Raw genomic sequence first — 23,280 nt, forward strand, 5'->3', positions numbered from 1 at the left:
CAACTCCATCTCTCTCATTCGTGATGTGAATACTTGCTTTCTACACCTACCCACTTTCGTTTCTTGTCTATTCTAGATCTTTCTTTCCTGGAGAACTGAAGTTCTTCATCGTCGGTCTTTACTACAAAATTACATATACACGCAATTATGCGTTCCACACTCTTTTATTCCGTGCTTGCCAGTGGCATCACTTCTGCTCTTGGAGATGCGAGCATTTCCACTTTCCCAGACTCTCTCGCTTTAGCTGCGAATTTCGATCCCATCAAGGCCGCCTATTGGACCGGTCTTCCTCACCATCGCCGCACTCCCTTCTCCGTTTCTCCAGATGGAAACTCGGCCTATCTTGCCTACCTCGATAGCACCTATGCGAAAGTATACGTGCAGCAAGTTTCTCTCACCGATTTCAGCGCCGTCGGCGAGGCCGTTTCCATTACCGCTTATGAAGCTACCGGGTTGGTGGCCCAAAATGATGGGTTTGCCTTGATGGCAACGGTGAATGCGACAGGGACTACTGATCTTCCTACAGATGGTTCGCCAATTGTTTCCATCATCCGATATACCAATGGCACCAAGACATGGGAGACGGCGTTGAATGGTCCAGGAGTTCATCCTTCGGATATGTTGACCTCGACTCCAGATGCTAATGGTGATCTTGTTTACTCCGCTACTGCTGGTCTTTATGCTGGATATTTCGTCGTGGAGGGTGTGTATTATCTTCTTCTTTTTGATGATGTGAAAGTTTAACAGATATTTATAGCCTACACTACCGATTATGCTGGTCATTTCGGTGATTCCATCCAATACGTCAATGACGACGGAGTTCTCCAATCTATTTCCGGTGCAAGCAGCAGTTTCGGTTGTTCCCACAACACCGGTATCGCTATCGAAGCTGCAGATGCCGCTCCCTTCGCAAGTGTCTGCGCTGAAGATCAAGGTGATATCTGGTTGAACACCGAAACACAATACATGTCCGGTCAAAAGATCGCCAACGAGAACACCACCAACGGTGTCAGTGGTGAACCCATGGGCGGTATGTCCGGATCCTACTCTAACTTGGCCTCGATCCCAGGCTCCGATGGTTATATTTTCGCATGGCAATCACGCGGTGCTCTCGATCTTACCCTGAACGATTGGATGGGAACCGGATACACTCAATGCTCACCCAGATGGCTCAACCACAACGTCGCCATCTCCGTCATGACCGATAAGAAAACCCTCGCTGGAGCCCAAGCCTCTTCCACCGTTGGCGCCGCAGAAGGTGACACCCAAGTAACCTGGCTCACAAAGTCCTCCACCGATGATCATCAAAACGTCCACATCGCCGCCGTCAACTCCCAATACTCCATCGTCACCTACGAAACCCTCACGTCCCCAGACTGTCAACCAGTCCCCATGGGCTGCTCAGGTACATACGCAGGTACCTCTTTCCAAGTCATTGACAACACCGGTGCCACTGTTGGATCTGCCGTCGTTTCCACCGAAGCCTTTGTAAGTGGTGATATCGTTACCATCGGTACCGACAAGGTTTGCTGGCCTTACGTCTCTATGACATGGGATTTGAGCACTCCAAAGGATAGCGCAACTCCAGTGTCGAAAATGTCTTTCGCTTGTGCTACTTTGGGCGGTAACTCCACTACAACTGCTTCTTCTACTCCAGCAGTAGTTGCTAGCTCCGCTGCTTCTACCGTTGCCGCTAGCTCAGCCGCTGCAGTCGTAGCATCTACCTCAGCTAACGTAGCCATCGTCTCCTCCCCCGCCTCTTCCGCCCCCGCACTCTCCGCCTCCTCAGCAGCCGGTCTCGAGATTTCCAGCTCCGCCTCCGCCTCCGCTTCCCTCGTTGCACCAGTTTCGTCCGCAGCAGCGATTTCGACCCCTGCCCCTGCAAGCACCACTCTCGCGACCAAAACCCGTACTAAGCACACTAAATCTACGCACACGAAAAAAGTAAAGACTTCGTCGGCTTCTGCTTCTGCTTCTACTTCTACGGTGGGTGCTGAGTCCGCGGGTGATGTGAGTGGAGTTGTTTGGGTCGATGCTGATGAGTGTGATAGTGAGGAGGAGTATTAGATGGATGCGTGGAGGGTGTGAGCAGGATGAGGATTGTGGTTAGACAGGAAGTGGGGAAGTGAGATTGAAGATGAAGATGAAGCGAGAGAAAGAGGGAAGGGAGGTTTAGGTTAGAAATTCATGTTTATATTCATGTATATATACTAGTTTGTCACGATGAGAAATACATTTACACACACACACACACACACACACACACACATATATATATATACATATAAAGCAGTTTCATATATGAATAAATAAAAATCTTATATACCGCTCGAAATCCATACTCAAGACTCCACAGCACTAAAGCATTGCAACCACGGAAACGCTATCACCAAGAAGTTGCTTGATATTAGTGAAACTATACCATGAAGTCTCAAGGTATGGTAACGCCATGCACCACACCATTTACCAATGCCAAGAGATCATGAGCTCTCGCGTTTTCAATAATTAGATTAAAACTGCCATTTTTTATTTTTTTTTGGAGATTTTGGTTTCGAGAACTCCAGAGATAAGATACATACTGTTGTCGATTTCATAGATCCATTGTTGCGAATCGATTTGAGTGAGGATTTATATAAATAAAAAAATATAAAAAACTTATTACTGGGTAATATTGGAAATGCATTTATTATTCCAAAGTTTTTGATTGTGGGTGGGACTGCAGTCTGAATTATTGGATGCTTATTAGTTGTCTTTCTTTTGTTGGGGTTTCTCTTGGTTATTATTACGACTACTACTACTACTACTACTACTACTATTATTACTACTACTACTACTACTATCACCATATGTAAGCCGTTCACTTTATTGATACTTTTTATCTTACAAAATGCTTCGTTTTTGAGCACGATAAAACAGCTTCTTGATCTGATGAGTCTCACAAGCAGACTTATAAAGTCCGTCGGATTCCGATTGTCAATTCTCGTCGGTCGCAACAATAGGTGATTGTAACAGCCTCCTCGCCAAACAGAGAGAAACACCCACACTGCATTTCATATAGACTGGAGCTTTGCAATGAGCTCTCAATATCTTTTCGCATCAAGAAAGCTATCAGAGACATCCATACATAATCATGTTATGCAACTTAGCTAATCAATCTTATTAATAGGAGTAGAGCAGCTCACATAGAATCGCTCTCTTCAAAGCTCATCGTTTCCTTGCTCATGCTCATGCCAACAATATCGTCACCGAGCGTGGATTCGGTCATTATAGCCGTTAGCACCCCCGGTGTACCTAAATTCTATGCGAAGGCTTTCGGTACGGAAGATTCCTGTCCTGAGACTTAGTTTGACTTCGACAAAGACACACTTTTCGTCGACTACGGCAGGGATCGGATGTTTGAAATGCGTTGACATCCCGATTCTTTGTGATGCGAGGAGTTCAAGAAGATTCGCCGCTGGCGGTATTATCCTGGGCACATCATGTCGACCTTGATGAGGTGGAAGAGGAGCAGAGTCCGGAAGGACTGCTTCGCGATACTCTGATGGAATTTCAGAACGTGGAGGTCTTCACGACATTACATCGACATTATGAAAACAAGCATTGTTGTGATCTCCAATTTCTGGATGTTGTAGACATTGATGCAGCGTGAGCTGAATGGTCTGAATCATTCAACGGTGCTGCCCTACTTGATAATGTACTCCGTGCCAAACTTCGTAATTGTGGTATGGTAATGAATGCCACCACTGATGTGACCGGCAACGATATCAGAATTGTTAAAGGCGAGAAGCTACAGAACAACGAGGATGTGAAGTCCCTCCCTTGCAAGACCCCTCTATTCGAGCAAAAAAATGGTCACCACCTCTGCGATGGAGACGCGAGTCAAAAGAGCCTTGGTGAATTATGAGCGTTCGCAGACACCTACTTGCGAGTAAAGATGCAGATTCGCAAGGAAAAGTTTTGCGACAATTTCAGATATCCTATGGTCACCACCAGATGAATCACGTCTGTTGTTGTTTTTTTTAATGTTTTTGGATTCCGAGAGTGTTGCTGTCTTGGTTTCCAAAGTCTCTGAGAGGTACCTTGAGGGTGAGTTAGGGTACTGACGGAGTTTTGAGTATGGCTTGGGGTGCTTGGGAGATTTCGATTCTGGTAGTATATGCATGGTAGCTAATGCCTTTTATTCCAATGAATCTTTCTTATGGAACCCTTTTTCTCAAGATATAACGATGTTTCTTTCTCTTCCCACTTCAGACAGCATAAATATCCCACACAAGAAACTGGCAATACACGTGTCAGAAAAGACACGGTGTGAAGGAGAATTCCTGAGCACTGGAACTAGAATCTCTTGTTTTGACCGACAAACCCTTCAGATGAGTTTGTGTGATCACGTTCATTTCTTATGTCCTGCGAATCGCCGATGATTGAAAATGGAATTACAATATCGAATAGTGGCACGCCAAAAGAAAAAACACAACTTACTTCCAAGGTTAAACTTCACACAATTTCTCGTGAATAGAAATGATAGACAAGAGCCCAGTACCATCTCCCGCACACTCATACGGAAAGACATCCAAGGATCTCTATTCCAGTCGTCCGCATGAGAAAGCAGCAAAGAACCTCCTCCACACACATCTTCATCAAGAATCTCCCGATTCCCCTCCTCTTTCTCCATCTCCATCTCCGCTCCACCGCCCGCGCCTTCCACCCGAATCCACAAACCGAGGATGTGAAACGAAGATGCAATGATCATCCAGGCACAATTCAACACACTATTTAGAGTGGCGACTGCCGTGCCTCCCGGACGCGATTTACCACCAAGTACAGAATTTATTACTGTCATGTATATATGGTAATAACAACAGTTTGGATTGGATTTTGCAGGATTTCGTTTCAATAAGTACAAGTACCGAAGCTATTCATTACGCTGCCGTGTAATTATGGGTGCACTCACCTGTAGATCTTAGCCAAGAAAAAGTGTCCGTGATTGCGTGCGCGATTCAGGTAGTTGGAGCAATGATCCGTTTTTCACATAGAGCAAATGGAGTGTGCGTGTATGCATTTGGTTCGCGAAGAAAGAAAGATGTTGAATAAATAAACGCCTCCCTCACCTATCATGTACCTAGCGATCCCACGTATCAAAACTCACGCGCCGAAGCCAAAAAGTAAACGCAGCCGTCCCCCCTCTCTCTCACTCTCGCCCAAGACTGCAACCTCAGCAAAGCCCAAACCTTATGAAATGGCCACGTAGTACTCCGTGCATGCATCTATATCCCCATGTTGAGATCCGACCAGACTGGCGGGCTCCTCACTATCTGCAGAGGGAAAGAGGCACATCAACTTCCGGATTCAGATACATCGACAGGTGTTATTATCGATATTATTGTGGAGTAGAGTGGTATTGGGCTGCCGAGAGCTGAGATGTTGTGTTGAGTTCTACAGGCTTTCTCCAGAAGCCAAGGAGAGATGCTTGGGGGGTTGGAGATTATTGGTTATTGGTTATTGGTTGATGGCAAATTATCGAGATTTGTTTGGCTCTTGAATAGAAGGGTTTGTTCGTTCTATGGCGTGTGGATTCTGGATTCTCGGTGCCGGTGAACATCGAATGAGAGATATCACATGATAATTCGCGTATTAGTAATAAACACACCTAGACAATTTATACGAAACCCATTTTCACTTACAACCATCACGATCACTCACGTCCGTCTGTCCTAATACAAGATTGAAAATTTGGAATGTCACCACCCCCTATAAAATCTGGAGATATGTCCGGATGAAAGTCCAAAAGCAAAAGAACCCCTCCCCTCCCCCCAGAAAAACAAAGCGGAAATGTATGCCGGGGACCCAAACTATTCCTTTTTCGATACCGAGATTTCCGCAATTCTATTTGTTCACTCACTTCATGCAATTAGCATGTACTTAGTAAGGGTGTTATGTTATGTTATGTTATGTTATGTTATGCCAACCATGTTGTCTTTGTTCTTCATCTTTCCGTCTCTTCTCCCCTCGCTTCAGTCCAGCCAAAAATGTGATATCATATCGTATCGTGTCGTACTTCACGAATTCGGTACTTGAAGATTCTTTGTTTCAAATTCTAAAATGCCATCATATCTTCAGACTTCCTTAAAGCCATTTCTCCATTGATCCGCAAGCGTTATTCTTCACATAGAGACTGGGTACGTCAAAGCGTTCAAAAACACAGAAACTTATATCTGGGCATGAGAGCGGTGGCTTGCGTTAAAGTTTGGAGAAACCAAAAAAAACAAAAACAAAAGGGATTTGTGTAACGTTTTTATGTCTTGAAAATAATGTTCATCGCGTGAACTTGTCCAACTAACTTTCGAAGCTGGAAATGCTTGGTGTACCTAGGAATAAGCTTTTCGTTCGTATTGGCGCGGTAAAGGTAAGCTAATCTACACTCCGTAAATACTACTTCGTACAGTACTAGCTCGGTAACCCCTTGACTCCAATTCGATGCTTCTTACTAGGATATTTGCATTTCTTTCATGGGGTGTAAGCATACGTTGAAATTCGCTATTCGATGAAATGGGGTGCATACTTCGTGCTGGAAGACGAGCCTCCGTTGTACTCGCTTCGGTCCATTCGACCCTTTCACAATTAAAATTATTAGAAGGCTCGGGAATTCTCCACGCGAGTTGGTTGGGGATGAAGTTGGGCTGGCGATTGTGTGCATGTTTTAGATGTGAGTCAGTCTGCTGTTCCTTTCGGTGTGCAACTCCCGTGTTTTCTTCTGTTCTTCAGTGATCCTACTACCTACGCACGAATGGGTGTGCCTTTTTGAGAATTCACCCACTAGTTATGTTGAATGGATTGGATCTTATGATGTTCAACCGAGGCAGGTAAGTATCGAAAAGCAAAAGGAAAGCCTAATGTGTAGTCCTCGTGTAAGTAACATTGCTGCAAATATATGATGGTTCTAGGCTTGAGAATTAGCATTTTTATGAGACTTTTCTGTCCGTTCCATAAGGCTTCTATGATTGGCGCTTATCATTCCTCCTAAAGGCAAACGTCCGGCGTGGCATAATCAGGGGTTGGTACAAACCCTACCCCATACACAGTCTACCTGGAGGTAAATGCACCCGTCAGCTCGGCGACAAACCATCCTAGCTTTCAACAAAATAACAGCATTTGACCGTAATACGGTACCCAGGGCAGGGCAGGACCCAGGGCAGTATCCAGGGTATGGACTAAAAATCAATACTTGATCCGAGTCAGCTACCATCAAAATGTTGAGCTTCTCCCGAGCTTGACGGACGGTAAATTGATTTGAAATCGTTTTCTCCGTACATCCCGTAACAACTGTCATTCATTTTGCCATTCGATTCCCCAGCTTCTCCTCATCATACCCACTCGATCAACACAGACCAATTCTGGTGGTTGGAAATATGAAATCTTAAACTCTATAAACCCCCAGTACAAACGATATCTGATATCACAAGGTTCTCGGATAAAATGGTTAAAGAAGGGGCGTGTGATTTTGACTGTAGCTCGATACCCCTTTAAGCTTAGTCTGTCTCCCGAAGGGATTTTGATCGTCGTGCCATGACTTTTGGAACAATAATGGAAATGTCCCTTTGAAATAATAAGCCATACAATGTAGAATTTGATGTAAAGCTCACTAATGTAATGGTCTTTGTCAAGCCAATGACAATGCTCCAAACCATTCTCCAGCAATAAGCTATCGCGATTTCTCTCGTGGCTGCCATTGCAGTATCATTGCAGAGTGCTAGTATAACCAAATGCAAACAGGCTGATCTGAGAGGAGGCGAATGGGTAGTTTGTGGGTTGTAGGTTGTGGGTTGTAGATTACAAACGATCCCCTTTTGGCTACTTCCCTTTCGCGGCCTAGCTGTGGAAAGGACAGACACTACGGTCAGCAGTTTCACCCAGGGATTCCGACAAAGTGATACCAGGGAGAAGGGACAATACCAGACCGAACATGTCAATCACGACCACCGGTTCGGTATCCAGGACAAATGGACGAGGAGGATCTGGAGACCAAGACATCCCCATACTGCGTAAACAATGGCGAGACGAATCTAGCAAGACCAACAGCCAACAAACATCCCACATCCATCTCGTTTCCCCACAATGGACACTTTCAATTTACGATTCATCGTAAATCCGACTCGAGCTGGGATAATCGGCAGGGGACCAGTGTGCAAAGAGATTTCTGGTGGATGACGAGGTCAAGGATTAAAACGATACTCCATTCGGCATGTCGTGTGTCGATGTGCTAATCATTACGAAGTTCTGCTTTTCTATTGGACACCCAACAAAGACAGAAGATGGGATTGGTCAATGCTAACACTTCGCAAATTGCTACTTGGACGACTCAAATTTCATTTTCTTTGTAATAAACACAAACAACATGACCGCGGTACGTACAAGCTGCGCCCCGGATTGCATGGAGCCATTCATGAAGCAAGCTTCCTTACCCCATTCCCCATTGCATCCGATGGACATGCTACCTACCTAGGTATCCTCCCTCGCCAGTCGTCTGCTATTTCACGTATATATCTCCATGTCCTTCTCCCCTCTGATCCCTTTCTCAGAAATTCGATTCTTTTTTTCTCACTTGCCCCTTGTGTAATCCCCAATCCCAATCGTATTGCTATCTATTATTCAGCAGAAGAGATTGAGCTGCAAACTTTGGCTCCCATACCCACACCACATCATATTGATAAGCTTGATTTGCTCGAAACACAACATATAAAACTCGACAGTCGAAGTCATCATGGCTAGCCCCGCCACCACAGAGAACAATGGATTCAATAAGGAATACACCAGTGAATCCGGTCTCACTCATACCCAGGACCATGCCCATATCAATGGAGGAGGTGTTAACAGCAACCCCAATGCCCACATCTCACGAGGATATGATTATGGAGGAAACCCATTGGCACACATGAATACTGGCGAATCCGCCCGATTCCCCGCGTTTGGTGGAGAATTTCAGCCCGGTCTCTATAAACCTACGACAGAACGAAAATTCGCCAATCCCGCACCTTTGGGTCTCAGTGCTTTCGCTCTGACTACCTTCGTCCTGTCTCTCATTAATATCGGAACGGCTGGTGTCACCAAACCCAGTATTGTTATTGCGCTTGCGTTTGGCTATGGTGGTCTTGTTCAATTGCTTGCTGGAATGTGGTATGTAGTAAATACCTGCTGAGCTCATACATATGTATCAAAATAACAACCGCTAACAAGCATCCAGGGAAATGGCAGTAGGAAACACCTTCGGAGCCACCGCACTCTCATCCTACGGCGGATTCTGGATTTCCCTCGCAATTGTGCTCACACCCGGTGGATTCGAGATTGTATCCTCGTACGAAACCACCGGTTCCGGCGTCAACGATTTCAACAACGCATTCGGATTTTTCCTCATGGGATGGTTCATTTTCACGACCATTCTCCTGCTTTGCACATTACGCTCTACCGTTGCCTTTTTCCTGCTCTTCTTCTTCCTCGATTTGGCTTTCCTATGTCTTGGAGTCGGTCACTTGCGCGCCAGTGCTACGGGAGTGGCTCTCTCCGGTGCGATCAAGGCGGGTGGATATTTCGGGATATTCGCTGCTTTTATGGCATGGTATAATGCCTTGGCTGGTCTTGCAGATGATAGGTATGTTCCTGTCCCCATCCATTTCAACAGGGGATTCAGAAAACTAACATTTTACTTCTCTTCAGTAACTCCTTCTTCGTCATTCCAGTCGCTCATTTCCCATGGTCTGTTAAGGGACGTGAACGTCGTGGCAAGACTGAGCGCGAAACAGTCTAAATCTCCACAAGCACAAAAACTCTTTTTCTTTTTGTTTCACATACATACATATCTTTAAAAAGAATCCACAAACCTTTCATGATATATTTTGAAGATGGAAATGTGGGTTCATGAGTTTGTTGGTCGGGTTTCCTTGGATGCGATGCGATATGATAGGACATGGGGTCGGGAACGAATGAAGGTTAATTTACGATACCATTGCGGATGAACGGGACGGACATGTTTGTTTGTTTGTATGCATACATGCAGACGTGAATGAATGATGGATGGGTGCGAGGGAAAACTATCGAATATAATTCCTACTTTCTCGAAAACACCTACATGTCTGTCAGTCAGTCAGTGTCCATGCAAGGACTGGTTTCGGTTATGTCAGGACATGAACAAAAGGCGTGACAGAAGAAGAGACAGAAGAAAGGAAAGCAGGATCGTAATACGAACTTTCTCTCTGCCTATCTACGTCTTTTGGAGAATATGAGAACATGATGGATGGATGGATTATCTATATTACATTATATTATTATCACCACCTCTTAGTGAATCTTTTAATAGTTACATAATTTTGTTCTTGATATCTCAGCTCGTCTCTTCTCATCTTGACTATGTCCTTGATGTATCGATCATATCACATCTTGTCTGTCTGTCTGGTTGTCTGTCTATCTATATTGCATTCCTCCCCCCAAATTGAGCACAGATGAGAAAGAAGTAGAGTAATAGTTTGCCTAATCTACTTATTGAATTCTACACCCATATCCTCACTCCCTCTCATACTTCATTCACTATCCACCCATTCATACATACCTATTCATTTCCTCTTTCAAGCCTACACAGCTATTGCCCCTTCATTAGCTCGTTTATTTTTCGATATAGCATCTACATGTATATCATCTATATGTACAGCAACAATTCCATAGATAAATACACACTCTTCTATCTACACCCTATATTCCCATAACCGAGAATTTCGAGAGCTTGGCTTGGGTTGTTTTTGTCTATCTATCTTATTGTATCGTATTTTATCTGCTTGTGATATTGGATTTCTTCTCTTTCCATGTCTTAATTAAGTGCTTGTTTCTTTCATTTTCTAATTCTGCATGTGGTACACATGTTTAGGTATGTAGATAAGATGGGAGATGATACGAATAGGAATAGGAATATGGATGCAGAGATGCGAGTAGCATCTTCTCGTCTCTTCTTATCTCCTCTCATCTTAACTAAAATATTATATCCTATAGATAGGCAGGCAGGTCGTAAGATCCATTCCAACATTCCTTTCCAGGCCATCACATCATGGCAGATTATCTTTGCTTAACGCACTGATCGCTAACGGATATAGCTCATCCCTTTCCTGTGTTCCATATCTCATTGTTCCAATCTAATATTTGGTATTGTAACCGCCGCCACTACCACTTGAAGCATGTTATACAGCTCCGTCGGGCACTCCTGTGATATGAATAGTTGTGAAGTCAACGCAAGAAAAGTCAAATTGGACCACTTCCAGGGAATTTTCGAGCTTGATAAAAAAGAATTGCTCGATTTTATGACAAACGGTGCTGAGATGTGTTCAAGTGTGAGATTTGCGTTAGCAAACGCCTGGCTAATAGAAGAGGATGGTATTTGTCTAGGGTTACAATCCAGACCTGTGTAGCTAGCTAGGTAGATTTGATCAGAGTTCTCGAAGATTATGATATGTGTTCCTGTAGTCGAGCCTAGCTGAGTATAGCAGTGCGGAAAGATGTTGTAAAAATTTATAGAACAAGATTGTTAACAGGGTATCGATGATTTAATAGTGTGAATTGAACACAGAAGTGGCGGCGGATAATGAGAAGATGTAGTGGCATTCATATTGGTTTGTCCATTACTGTTGAATCGAGTCATTTTTTATTTTATTTTCAAGGCTTGTCATAAATCTCCTGGAGTGCAGGAAGGATGAATATACATATCAACAAAATCTGCTTCCATTGTCTGCAGCTCTGTTGACAAATAAACACACCTTTTATTACAAAAATTAATAACAGTTGTTACCATCACTAGCCTTCTTATTATTCTTCTTCTTCATCAAATAACAACCCGCCCACAATTTTACTAGAGACTTTTCTGATAGCAACAGAAGATGGAATGGGGAATCGAATACCAGCATTTTACCCGTGATGATGGTCAGTAATTTTGACCAGTATTAATACTTTTGATTCAATGAGAAGCTTGGGAATTCCAGTTGATAGAAAGGAAAAGCCTACGGAACCAATTCAATTCAGTATGCAATCTTGAAGGAATTGATAAAAAAAATTGGAAAAGTTGTCATTAGATTAAAGCAATTGAGGGATTTTAGAATCTGTGACTATCTTCAAAGAAAGCTTTATCATAGTGATTGAATCAATGGATTGAAGTTCGAATAGGTCAACGGAGGGGTTGTGAGTGGAAGTGGTGATTATCCTGGGGATCAAAAGAAAAATGATTGTCACCTTTGAAGAAACTTTTCACATATTATCATTGGGCAATCAGTAAGATACATCTTCGTAACATATTGTGAAGTCTTTTTCTGACAGATAGTGACGAAATCCAACTTTCCAGTGTAGATTGCTCATAAAGAACATCAATTTTCCAGTCATCAAGGTGGGAGACAATGTTTTATTGGGCTATGAGGGAAAGAGGATATATAATAGGATGAAGAAGCATTTGTCCATGAGTCTTGTTCTTTTTGTTGTATCGGACTTCTATGATCTCCTTGTAGTGGTATGACGTTATGTGACTCTAGTTTTGAATGTATGTCATAAGGTTAGAGGATTATACTGTTGTGTGATATTCGCTTCAAATTAGAAATCTATACCTTAATTTAACAATTTACACTCAAGGGTTAAATTTGTCATTGTTTGTCACAAGATGACGCCATACGTAAACCAGAGGAAGAGAACAATCAACGTGACGACCTACCTTTTACCACATGTCATTAGCAAGTTGTTGCCAAATAGCAAACATTTCCAAACATGTAGACAAACTCAATAAAGCGGTATTTAAAGTAGACTTCCCCGAAGCTTGTCTGGTAGCATGATCACTCCTCACACTTCCATGTCTTGCCAACTGTGCAATAAAAAGGCAGCAATAGGTGCGTAACTCAATTTCACTTGCTAGAATGAACTATTCTCATATACTCACAAAGTTCCACATAAGCTCTTCAAATCTCTCAAGAATCACTTCCAGATCCATGGGAGGACCATTGCAAACGACAGCGTCCAGTTCTACAACCATTATCCAAATGTTTCATGGCTTTAGACATAGTGAAGTTATTTAATACAAAAAGAGTGTACAATTTATGTTTTCTTATTCATTAATAAACTAATATTGTATATCGTAAAGACCTAATTCCTGTCATTCGATCTTAAGCGATGTATACTCCACAAGACTTTACCCCCCTAAACGAGACACCCATTCACCACAAAGAATTCACTGTAGATAATTTGAAGCACAACCTCCTTGCAGTTTGTGTATCAGTTCTAGGGCTTTCATGTCTAGCATGATATTATAGTGCATGCGCGAATTATCTAGCTTAACGAATTTGACAGCTTTGAATAATGGTAATCTGGGGAAACTGGATTCTTATTGGCTGAAAACGGCCCATCAGAAGCTCGAAAGTCTTGTTTTTATCTTGGCATTGAACAAGTACTATTTTAGTACTATTCTAGTACTATTTTAGCACTATTCTAGTACCATTTCAATACTACTAGTACACAAACTAATATTCTTACTTCTACGAGCTATACCATAAAAGTTTCATACACTCAATGATCTTCGTTCACACTTTCATTCCAACATATGTAGATAAGTCCTGGTAATAACTTGGAAATTTTAGTCATATGCTTAGTCCCAAGCAAGATTGGCTTTTGCATGGGAGATTGGGTTTAGCAGTGCAATACTATTGTAAGAATATGTCAGCGAATAAGATACAGCCAAAGTAGCTATTCAATCATTGCTCCTTTTCCCGAGTATCATTACTACCACTGTTTTCAGTTCTCTTGAAAAGAGAACTTCTAGGGGCTATTACAACTCGCTTTCTTTAATAATGGAGGCAGTAAACTGATGAGAGTGTCGGACTGTGGGCTTGGTTTCGCTGATTGCCAGCATCATAAACAAGATTGGTAACTTTAAAATCGATCACTATTAGCGTGTCACTAGTATATATAATCTCTTAGTACTGATCTAGAAATCACTAATTAGAACTTAATTCACTAGGCATTTAAGGGTTCTTTCATGACATGGACTCGAAAACTGTTCAAAATTCTCTTATAAATTGATGTTTCGGGGATTCTAAACTCATTCATATCTCTTAATTCACATAACCATACATTCGTTCACCTAGCTTGATACTCAAAAATTGGATACAGCTGCTAGATTCAGTGCATTCCCATTCTATTCTTTGATCCCACTTAGTTATAATTGGACTCTACAGCACCTCACAATCTGTCTTTACTACCACGACATATTTCGGTCTGATAACTTTGTCAGTAGCATCGGGCTTCATACCAAGACTTGAGCGTTTTCCTTGACACACAAGACCAAAAATCTTCACACCGTCACTTCAGATACCCAAATCACTTAATCTATCTGCATACTAAGTTTCTCAAAAAGATGTCTACTACCTGGTATGTCGTGTTCAATGAAGAATTTGATGAGAATTTTGGAATGGGCCTAGACGATGAGTCCGAGCAACACTCAACATCGGTATGACACTACCCCTTCATCCTAATTGAATTTCAGCCTAACATAGTAATGATAGTATAATACATATGATCTCACAGAACTTTATGATTCCAATCAAAATCTTTCAGATGATGATAACGAAACTATCGAAAGCTTTTCATCAGACTGCATGCCAAATCTCCTTTCTACTAGCGAGGAATGGTTACATTACTACACCCCCGGCAGCAGCGATGAGGATGAGATTGAGGAAGAATGGGAGACCGGAGTCGACCTTTGGGTTTGCTCTCAAGATGAACATGACCAATGGGGACAGCAAAGTGGTCCCCTCATAGATTGGGATCTTGAAAATTCTACAGGTATGTTTACACGTTCCAATCTTGTTGAGAAGCATGCTAATTATTACAGAGCCTGTAGTAAAAGAGCCACTTTTCAAGACTACAATGATCGATACTCCCACAACCTTTAACGAGTTCTTGCCAGTTCTGTCACAGCTCCTGGAAGACGTCCCCGAGCTCGCATGTGACTGCGAGGGTGGAAAAAAATTTGGTCGTCATGGAGTCCTGACATTTTTCTCCATGACAGTTCTTTCTAGAAGAGAGACATTTATCATAGATGTCTCGGCACTCCTAAAATTCGGAATACAAGTCTTCAAACAAGAGAATGCAGAGGGACTGTCGTTGAAGAAAGTTTTGGAGTCAAAGAAATATCTACAACTTTGGTTTGATGTTCGACAAGACTGGGACACCCTATATCATTTGTTTGAAGTTACACCAGGAAGAATCCTTGACATCCAATTACTTGAGTTCTTGTCCCGCAGAGGTTCAAAACGCGGCATTTTGGGATTGTCCAGAACCATGCAGTATCATGGCAAGGCTTTCATGAGCAGTGAAGAACTTGACGTTTGGTTAGATGACAAGGAAGAAGGGCGCCAATATTTCAGAGGTCATAAACTAGGTTATGCTGTTTTGGAGGAGGAGCGACCTATCAGCGAAACCACGAAGAGCTACATTGCAGGGGATACGGACTGCATGTTCCAATTATACTTCTGTCTCCGGCGAAAGTTAAGAGATTGGGATAACGAAATGGAGATAGACATACCCGAGAAGGCTACCGAACCTCTGGAAGATACCACAGAGCTTTCAACGATCGAACAACCTATCGAAGCTCCGGTCGTCTTGGATTCAGGATTGTCGACAATTAAGTCACAAGATATCACTGAGCCTGCTGCTCCAGTCGAGCCGCATCGCAGAAGAGATTGGCTGGCTTTCGTTGAGGAACAATCATTGCTCCGTGCCGAGCTCGCAATGGCTCCGGAATATGATCCGGATGATGAAGAATTGAAGTACCACCCTACTAAAGCACTTCTAGAGATCTCACGACAACAAAGTGATCATGGAAGAGCTATTGCGAGGCGTGACAGGAATATAGAGCGAGGCTGGCTAGCGCTTTGGTGAGGTACGATTTAAAAGAACTGGGCAGCGGTTATATGAGTGCTATATCAAAGAGCCATAAAGACAAATGTTCGAATTGAATATTGACAGGACACAGAATATCTACCAAATACTAGTTTATTTAGAAATTATCATAATAGCGTAATAATAACTCTCTCTGTGAAATAGGAAATCAAGATTTTCGATGATCAACATTCTTACAATTTGCATGAGTGAATCTTACATGTGTCTGCAATGTCTAATCAGGTTTTCCGGTGCGGCTTCACTCATCGACAATATCATAAACAAGATCTTGCGATCCATAGAGCTCATCGCAATTGCTGTACTGTTCATATAATCAATTGGTGCCACACAGCCCCAAATCATTCAAGGGTCTATCAGAATCCAATTACATAGCGGATCTTGTATCATCGATGTCACTTGATTCACGAAAATTTACCCCTCGCTTATCTCTTACAGTGACTGTCCACTCAAATACAGCTAGCCAGATTCGGTACATGGCTGTATCACTTGCTAATTTAAAGTAGTTATAATGACTAGATTCTCCTACAGATCAACAACCTTTCTTTTTATTCTCGCAACCAATTTTACTTTGGTAGCTTTCGTCAAACAGAATCTTGTATACTCTACCCAAGGAACTACCAACACGATACGACTACAAGCACCTTCTCATCATTTCCACAGTACTTCATATGAAAGGAATTGTTCAGCAGAGGAGACACAGTATCCAACGAACATGTCTATCAACATCGAATACACCTTCCAAGTGGAATCCATCGAAGACCTGCAGAATTCTGTTGAGATATCCGATGAAGATGAACACACCCATGAAAACGTCTCTGATTCTCTCTCAGCATCAATATGTCCCTGTCTTCTATTTGCATTTGCTTGCATACTAACTTATGACCTTTAGGAGGATACAAAATACAATCCCTTCCTTGAGTGGGCGGTTTCATGGTCATACTACGTCGAAGAGATGTTGGCCGAAAAAGAGCGTGATCTTATATTATGTAATGAAAATTCCAGCGGGGACTGTGATGTCAGCTTCGCTGAATTTGATTGGGACACCACTCATAGCTGGGAAGACTTCTGGCCTCAGTCAGATTATCCATGTGAGATACAGCCTGTGGTTTCACTTGCTGAAGAATATGAAACACGAATGGCTGCGTTGGATCAGAAGGCTGAGGAAGCTCTGAACACGGATGCAAAACGAAGCCCGGATGCGCCCACTTCAGTAATTCTCATCGATACGCTCGAAAATTTGGACAGATACCTACCAGTCCTGTCTCGACTCAAGGATGGAGTTGAGCTTGCATTTGATTGCGAAGGTACGCCGGAAGAGGACGAGAAGGGGAAGCCTATCCCAGGCAGTGGCTTTGGTCGTACCGGAGACATCTCATTCCTGCCGATGAGCGTCATCTCGATCGATATAGATATAACCTACGTGTTCGATGTCTGGCAGCTCAAGACAACTACTTTCGAGTGTCAAAGTGACGATGGGCTGTCTCTTAAACAGATTTTAGAATTAAATGACAGAATTCAGCTCTGGTGGGATGTTCGTAGCGATTGGGATACACTGTTCCACAAATTTGGAATTCAAGTCGGGAAGGTTCGTGATGTGAAGTTAAAGGAGCTTTTATCTCGCTTCAGCCGACAGTCGAACATCTTTGGCTTACACAGGGTCAGGAGAGATGAAGGCCGCTATATCATGAGCCCACATAAGCTGAATACCTGGCCGAGGAAGAAAACAGCTGGAGGAGCATACTCCAAGCGACATGGCTGGCGACCAGTTACAACCAGACCATTGACCAGAACTGCAAGGAACTATATTGCAGGAGACACCGAGTGCCTCTTCGGCTTGCATAAGCGACTATATGATAATTTGGAAAATTGGCTCGATATGACGCAAGGAAAAACTGTCAGAGGTCTAATGGATGTCATTGGGAAGTCTTCCACGCTGCTAGCAACTTTGGAGGATTTGATGCAATTCATTGATCAGCAATCAATGATTCGAGCTCAATATGCAATATCCCAGGGGTTTGATTCAAGATCTCGTGATGAAAAGGCAGATGCGCCTGCAGCATTTCTCCGGATAAACGATCTTTGGGAGGAAAACCAGGATAGAATGTTGAAAAGATATGAGGAGTACCAAAAATTGTTCCCAAATCGACGGTTTATGGCGGGAGACTCTTCAAAGAGGTTTCAAATTCATTTCACAAGCCGCGGCTCTGGTGATTAAGGGGTATTAGTATTAATTGGCTTGCTGAGTGAATTTTAAGAGCCTAGCGATGAAAGCATTGCTAGGGGTTTTGTGTAAAAGTTACGATTGGGCGTAAAGGGGATTTCTTTTTATACTAAATAAATCATCAAATCATATGGTTATATGTGCAAGTTTGTGTAGTAATACGAGGGAATGAAAGTGATTAAATGAAATGAATTGGGATAATCATAGGGCCATGAAAGAAATTCCTAGGAATAAGGTCTCTAGAACAACGCGATCGCCGGCTCACGCACAATGGCGCTGGGGTGATGTTTTCTATACCAGACTAAACCATATGATTATGTGGTAGGTTATGTGGTAATATATGATAGCACTATCCAATCGTTGTGTTATTATCAGACAATGAGCTTTTTGATATAGATGAGGAGGAGGATCACAAAGCGTTTTCTCTTTATACTCCCATATACAGGGGCTCTGAAACAACGCGGGCACCAGCTCTCCCACAAAGATTTATCTACGAGGCAATAGGAGATGTATACTGGTGACAAGAATTTGGTACCCAGGAAGCAAATTATCCCATAGGCATTGTAATTCATTATTCAGGAGCTTAAATAATAATCCAATCTGGTTACTCTAAATATTTGAATATTGAGGCCTCTTCAATCATGACCAGCTTCACAATTTGTATGAGTGAGTTTTATGTATACCTAAAATGTAAAATACTGTACAATTTCCTTTTGGTCAGGGTGACAGGTGATTAGTTTTTGTGTGTTGAAATTAGTAGATTTATCAAAATTTGCCAGCCTAGCACAAGGCAGTGCCATAGGGCTTAACGCCTCGACGCTTCTTGGCAACTCAATAGACACAACCTCATAAGCGTTTCTTTTTTATAGGCTCTGTTGCTAAAATGAATGGGTTTCCTCCCGTCCTTCAAGTATTCAGGATAGCTGACGCCAAGAACTTTTATGTAGCTGTAAGGGAAATGGAATTGGACTATCGAGAGATGGAGCAATCGCTTTTTTTTTACGATGACCATTGGGTCATTGAATAGGACACATAGCTTCGATTTTCAAGTCCTAGGAGACCAGGTGTTCAATTTGGCTGGTAACAGTGGATTATCATTGAGCATGATTCTTGAATCCAAGAAATTTGGACAGGTTTAGTGGGATATGCGAAACGACTTCGAGGCGCTCTCTCACCGTTACAATATTCATCCGAACTCCTATCTAGACCTCCAGCTTCTCGATATCATGTCAACTAGAGGTAACAGAGCTAGGTCAAATAGCCTAATGACCGCTGCCCGCAGTAACCAAGCCGGAGAGTCGAGAATGCATGACCTAACTATGTGGCGCGGATATAGTGGAGCATGGAGCACAAAGAAGGAAGAAGTGAAAGATTACCTTGACTGGAATGGCTTTGAGGCATTGGAGATAAGACCAGTTAACCCAATCGTGATTCTGGGTTGTCGTATTGATACAGAGATTCTGCTAGAGTTGTGTGATCATTTACACCAACGTCTTTTGGAGACCACTAATGAAATGAAGATGTGATCCCCAGAGCCATTTTTCAATGTTGTTCTAGAGGAATCTTGGATCAGAACTCAGGCGGTATGGTCAAGAGAGAGCTCCAATGTTTACGTCGCTGGTATCTGACGAGAGATCATGAATCATCCCAGGACTCGGTCACCGCCAATCTTCACGATGTTGCCACAAGTTATTCAGGGAATCCGAGAGGATGAATTTATGATGGGTTTTGAGCAAGCTATGGAGAAGATGAAACAAAGTGTTTCTTGGTGACGATGTTGAAGCTATGTAATTTGCTTGGTGAAGATGGACTATCTCGACGAAAGCTCCACTCAAGCTTTCACGGACAATGTCGTTTATGGAAACATTGTGATATTTTTGGACAATTGATTATAGCTAGAGGCAGATATAAGAAGCACTTTCAAGTACCTAGTAGTGGATAGTTGAATCAAGCTTAAGTATGGCATGCTGGCATGTCGTATTTGTGGTTTTCGAATAGAGTAGAATGGATCTTTGAAGAACACAAATCATCTTCCACAAGGTATAAATCATGTTTATAGTCCATGAAACTTCATGGGATTCCGGTGCTTGCTTCTCTGCGCTTATTTTTTTTAAAAAAAGAAAATGATGTAAACACAAAGACTGTAGGGGATTTCAAGACAACCAATTGAGCTATTTGATAACTTGCCATACATTGAATGGGCATCGGAACATGCAGTTATCCAGAGCCGGTGAGCCCGGTCATTTTCAAATGTAACAACACAGAGGGTCGTCTCAGGAAGCTCAATTGACAAGCGTGCCTTCGTTCGTAAGCTACATAAGCAGTAAAGGCAACAGCAATACCATAGGAAAGAGAAATGGTCAAGTAATTGTGTCTGTTTGAACTGAAGGTCAATGTCAAACTCAAAGCTCAAGCATCGATACACGTGCGATCCGCGTTCTGTAAATCATTAGTGGATGTGTAAGAACTGAACACTACAAAAACTGATTTAGCAATACCTCTCGAAATCCGAGTTTGTATAATTTGGGGATTTTCACAACAATTGATTAAAAATTGAACAACAAAACTATGGATTCTGATGTTAAACAATTGACGAATGAATTTGATACAAATTTTCAAAGTTGAAAAGTGTCCCGTCAGTCCATGCACCTACCCATTGGTGAATCAAGCTAGCGCGTCTCCTCGCGTAAAGTGGCTCCATCAATCTCGTGTTCCAGCCTTCTCTAATTCTTCCACCAATTCAACATCAACTTCCCTTGTCTTGCTCGATATATCAATCCTTTTTGTTATCAATAGTGTTAAGTTATCAGCTAAACTAAGATTTATACCACGACGGCAATAATCACCATGTTTCTCAAACGCAAGCGTTCCGAATCTGAGATCTCAACCACTTCATCTCTCCTATCCAGTCCTCTACACGCCAATAACTCCAATTCTATGCACATTGATTCTCCATCAATCAGATCACCGAATCTTTTCTCCTCTCGTACTAAAAAGCGTCATAGAGATAATCGACCAAATGAAGACACCGTTCATCGTATGTCTTCTCATTCCAGCAATCCAACAGCCCCGCGTCCGATATTAATCAACTCTACAGAACATACCCTCTCCATCCTTTATTCAGCGCAGCAACCTTCAAATATAAATACAAACTGCATGCCACCGCCCTCACCTTCTGCAATTTCTCCTCGTACCATAATACCTCACCCTCCAAATAACGCTCCACACCAAGCCTCCCTCCACACTTTCTGGCAATTACCATCAAACCGTCAAATTTCACCTAGTAGCGATTCTTCTTATACATCATCCACATCTGTTTCTCCTAAAACAATCACACATCCACATCTAATACCGACCAATTGCGAGGATTGCGATGCATCATTAGCGAACATGGATGGGGGTGACGAGATGGATGTAGATACTATAATGGATATTGATATGTATGGAGCTGGTGAGACAAATCATGCATGTACGAACTGTGGGAAACAAGTTTGTCATTCCTGTGCCGTGAGTAACTTGGGAGTGGAAAGGAAATGTTTGACGTGTGCAGGAAGTAATAGAAATGAAAGCAAATGGGTTGGGGGCTTGGGGTGGATGAATTAGCAGTGGAAGATTGAATTGGAAACAAAAGCGAATACCCAGCGTGCCTTTAGTTGAAGAAACTTGTACGGATTCATCGTTGTTTATTCTGCTTGGATGTCTACAGCTTGGCGTTAGAAGATATGAAGCGGCTTCTTTCTTATATCAGGATATGTTGATTTTTAGTTCCTGAACGATGATGAGGTTTTTCTAAATTGTGAAGATCCAAAGTATGAACTAGTTCTTACTCGATTGACCCTATATAAATAAATTAGCAAGTGCTTCAAAGACGACTTTGAGCCACAACACTGTGAGATACCCCGCTCACGCTCTCATGATTTCTTTGCTCAAAATTAGCTGTCCATGTCGCTCCCAGAGTATTCTCATTGAAAGATATGTTAGATTACAAATCGTTCGTTTCCAGGAGCTAGCTTGCTTTTATTTTATTTTATGTCTCTATCATATGATTGCCCTATCTATATATGCATTAGTAGAGGATAGGGCTACAGCCCCTCATAATTTCTGCAAGTAGCTGGCTGGTAAACTTCTGAGTTCCTGTCTGCTCACTCCGTGCATCATGACTGGTCAACAACTAACGAGTCTTTAGAGTTTCCAAACTTAAAATAACAGTCGTTTCAAGTGACACTGCGAGATCGTATGACCGACAAACTCAAAGGTCTACATCATCGCGTTGATCAAATGATATCTCCCGTCTGATATCAATCTTTAAATTGAAACCATTTCGAATATTTGAAATTATGTGGTTGACATCATCTGATTGAACAGTTTTCAGTATACAGAATTCTTGTTATGACCTATGATATAGCAATACCGATATGATACAATGTGATATGATAGTGCAACTTGATATGATGGTCATTTTGAAACCGTAGAGCGAGTGCTCTCGATACTTCTCGGATAGAAAATAGAGGCGTTCCCGCCAAAATCGAAGATCCAGAATTGTTCTATCATTGTTCTGATCTACCACATTCTCTAGACAGACAGAAATCGATTACATTATGAAACAAGAACATCATCAAAATAACGGCCGTTCATACCCACCCTACATATAAAAACCCTCCTTATCACTACCTTCATGATTTTCTTCCTCCCTCTTTGTCACTCTGACTCTCACACTCAGACCCTCCAAAATTCATCTTCCCATCCCATCCGAACGAAGTTTCCCGATCCCCGCTCCCGAATCCCATACGCAAATTCAAACTCTCAAAGATGTGTAAGAGCATAATCTTCGATTTCGACTGTTCCCACTACGAGCGGCGACTTCGTCTCTGCTTGCGTCAACGTCGCACCCATTGTTTTCCAGAAGATTGTCCCTACTTCCATCGCGTAGATAGGGAAGCGCGGAGAAGATGTGTGCGCTGCGTGGTGAGGAGAAGGGGAGTAGGGAGAATGGATGGGGGATGTTGTGGGGTTATGTGATGGTGGGTAGGTAGATAGGTAGGTATACAATGAGTAGCTAGATAGATGGTATTTTACAGAGAGATGGTTATGTT

General features: G+C 42.5%; 6 protein-coding genes across 8 annotated transcripts, besides 1 other annotated feature; all 6 read left to right on the forward strand.

The window, feature by feature from the left end:
* The first annotated feature begins 27 nt into the window (after positions 1 to 27).
* BCIN_01g04580 (hypothetical protein) lies at positions 28 to 2,325 on the forward strand. Of its 2 annotated transcripts, XM_024690477.1 has the most exons (3): positions 28 to 703; positions 758 to 1,986; positions 2,052 to 2,325. In XM_024690477.1, exons 1-3 carry the CDS (start codon positions 148 to 150, stop codon positions 2,052 to 2,054), a joined length of 1,788 nt encoding a protein of 595 aa, XP_024546246.1. In that variant the 5' UTR covers positions 28 to 147; the 3' UTR covers positions 2,055 to 2,325. The 2 variants fall into 2 exon arrangements, with proteins under 2 accessions (XP_024546246.1, XP_024546245.1); XM_024690476.1 differs by having other exon boundaries at positions 758 to 2,325.
* Positions 2,326 to 2,673: 348 nt separating this feature from the next.
* Positions 2,674 to 3,635, forward strand: BCIN_01g04590 (hypothetical protein). 2 transcript variants are annotated; one of them, XM_024690478.1, is made up of 2 exons: positions 2,674 to 2,999; positions 3,167 to 3,635. In XM_024690478.1, exons 1-2 carry the CDS (start codon positions 2,929 to 2,931, stop codon positions 3,342 to 3,344), a joined length of 249 nt encoding a protein of 82 aa, XP_024546247.1. In that variant the 5' UTR covers positions 2,674 to 2,928; the 3' UTR covers positions 3,345 to 3,635. The 2 variants fall into 2 exon arrangements, with proteins under 2 accessions (XP_024546247.1, XP_024546248.1); XM_024690479.1 differs by having other exon boundaries at positions 2,674 to 2,848.
* Positions 2,929 to 3,003: a sequence feature (Short protein (BCIN_01g04590, ATZ45735.1) was converted to a misc_feature.).
* Positions 3,636 to 8,287: 4,652 nt separating the features above from the next.
* BCIN_01g04600 (hypothetical protein) lies at positions 8,288 to 10,721 on the forward strand. The gene is made up of 3 exons (XM_001547242.2): positions 8,288 to 9,171; positions 9,239 to 9,643; positions 9,709 to 10,721. Exons 1-3 carry the CDS (start codon positions 8,759 to 8,761, stop codon positions 9,797 to 9,799), a joined length of 909 nt encoding a protein of 302 aa, XP_001547292.1. The 5' UTR covers positions 8,288 to 8,758; the 3' UTR covers positions 9,800 to 10,721.
* A 3,370-nt stretch (positions 10,722 to 14,091) lies between these two features.
* Positions 14,092 to 16,081, forward strand: BCIN_01g04610 (hypothetical protein). Its single transcript, XM_024690480.1, has 3 exons — positions 14,092 to 14,512; positions 14,568 to 14,847; positions 14,897 to 16,081. The coding sequence occupies exons 1-3, from the start codon at positions 14,420 to 14,422 to the stop codon at positions 15,943 to 15,945; spliced, it is 1,422 nt and encodes a 473-aa protein (XP_024546249.1). The 5' UTR covers positions 14,092 to 14,419; the 3' UTR covers positions 15,946 to 16,081.
* A 495-nt stretch (positions 16,082 to 16,576) lies between these two features.
* Positions 16,577 to 18,318, forward strand: BCIN_01g04620 (hypothetical protein). The gene is made up of 2 exons (XM_024690481.1): positions 16,577 to 16,777; positions 16,856 to 18,318. The coding sequence occupies exons 1-2, from the start codon at positions 16,679 to 16,681 to the stop codon at positions 18,179 to 18,181; spliced, it is 1,425 nt and encodes a 474-aa protein (XP_024546250.1). The 5' UTR covers positions 16,577 to 16,678; the 3' UTR covers positions 18,182 to 18,318.
* Positions 18,319 to 20,945: 2,627 nt separating this feature from the next.
* Positions 20,946 to 22,130, forward strand: BCIN_01g04630 (hypothetical protein). Its single transcript, XM_024690482.1, has 2 exons — positions 20,946 to 21,224; positions 21,285 to 22,130. The coding sequence occupies exons 1-2, from the start codon at positions 21,035 to 21,037 to the stop codon at positions 21,788 to 21,790; spliced, it is 696 nt and encodes a 231-aa protein (XP_024546251.1). The 5' UTR covers positions 20,946 to 21,034; the 3' UTR covers positions 21,791 to 22,130.
* The last annotated feature ends 1,150 nt before the right edge of the window (positions 22,131 to 23,280 follow it).

The sequence above is a fragment of the Botrytis cinerea genome, chromosome 1, assembly GCF_000143535.2.
Source record: "Botrytis cinerea B05.10 chromosome 1, complete sequence".
Lineage (NCBI taxonomy): Eukaryota > Fungi > Ascomycota > Leotiomycetes > Helotiales > Sclerotiniaceae > Botrytis > Botrytis cinerea.

Excerpts from the sequence above, each read along its gene's own strand:
- BCIN_01g04580 (XM_024690476.1), top strand. The coding sequence starts at position 148 with ATGCGTTCCACACTCTTTTATTCCGTGCTTGCCAGTGGCATCACTTCT. Across the intron at positions 704-757 it reads TGGATATTTCGTCGTGGAGG|CCTACACTACCGATTATGCT; the intron begins GTGTGTATTATC and ends AGATATTTATAG.
- BCIN_01g04590 (XM_024690479.1), top strand. The coding sequence starts at position 2,736 with ATGCTTATTAGTTGTCTTTCTTTTGTTGGGGTTTCTCTTGGTTATTAT. Across the intron at positions 2,849-3,166 it reads TACTACTACTATCACCATAT|GAGTAGAGCAGCTCACATAG; the intron begins GTAAGCCGTTCA and ends TCTTATTAATAG.
- BCIN_01g04600 (XM_001547242.2), top strand. The coding sequence starts at position 8,759 with ATGGCTAGCCCCGCCACCACAGAGAACAATGGATTCAATAAGGAATAC. Across the intron at positions 9,172-9,238 it reads CAATTGCTTGCTGGAATGTG|GGAAATGGCAGTAGGAAACA; the intron begins GTATGTAGTAAA and ends ACAAGCATCCAG. Across the intron at positions 9,644-9,708 it reads GCTGGTCTTGCAGATGATAG|TAACTCCTTCTTCGTCATTC; the intron begins GTATGTTCCTGT and ends ACTTCTCTTCAG.
- BCIN_01g04610 (XM_024690480.1), top strand. The coding sequence starts at position 14,420 with ATGTCTACTACCTGGTATGTCGTGTTCAATGAAGAATTTGATGAGAAT. Across the intron at positions 14,513-14,567 it reads CCGAGCAACACTCAACATCG|TATAATACATATGATCTCAC; the intron begins GTATGACACTAC and ends TAGTAATGATAG. Across the intron at positions 14,848-14,896 it reads GGATCTTGAAAATTCTACAG|AGCCTGTAGTAAAAGAGCCA; the intron begins GTATGTTTACAC and ends TAATTATTACAG.
- BCIN_01g04620 (XM_024690481.1), top strand. The coding sequence starts at position 16,679 with ATGTCTATCAACATCGAATACACCTTCCAAGTGGAATCCATCGAAGAC. Across the intron at positions 16,778-16,855 it reads ATGAACACACCCATGAAAAC|GAGGATACAAAATACAATCC; the intron begins GTCTCTGATTCT and ends TATGACCTTTAG.
- BCIN_01g04630 (XM_024690482.1), top strand. The coding sequence starts at position 21,035 with ATGTTTCTCAAACGCAAGCGTTCCGAATCTGAGATCTCAACCACTTCA. Across the intron at positions 21,225-21,284 it reads AAATGAAGACACCGTTCATC|AACATACCCTCTCCATCCTT; the intron begins GTATGTCTTCTC and ends TCAACTCTACAG.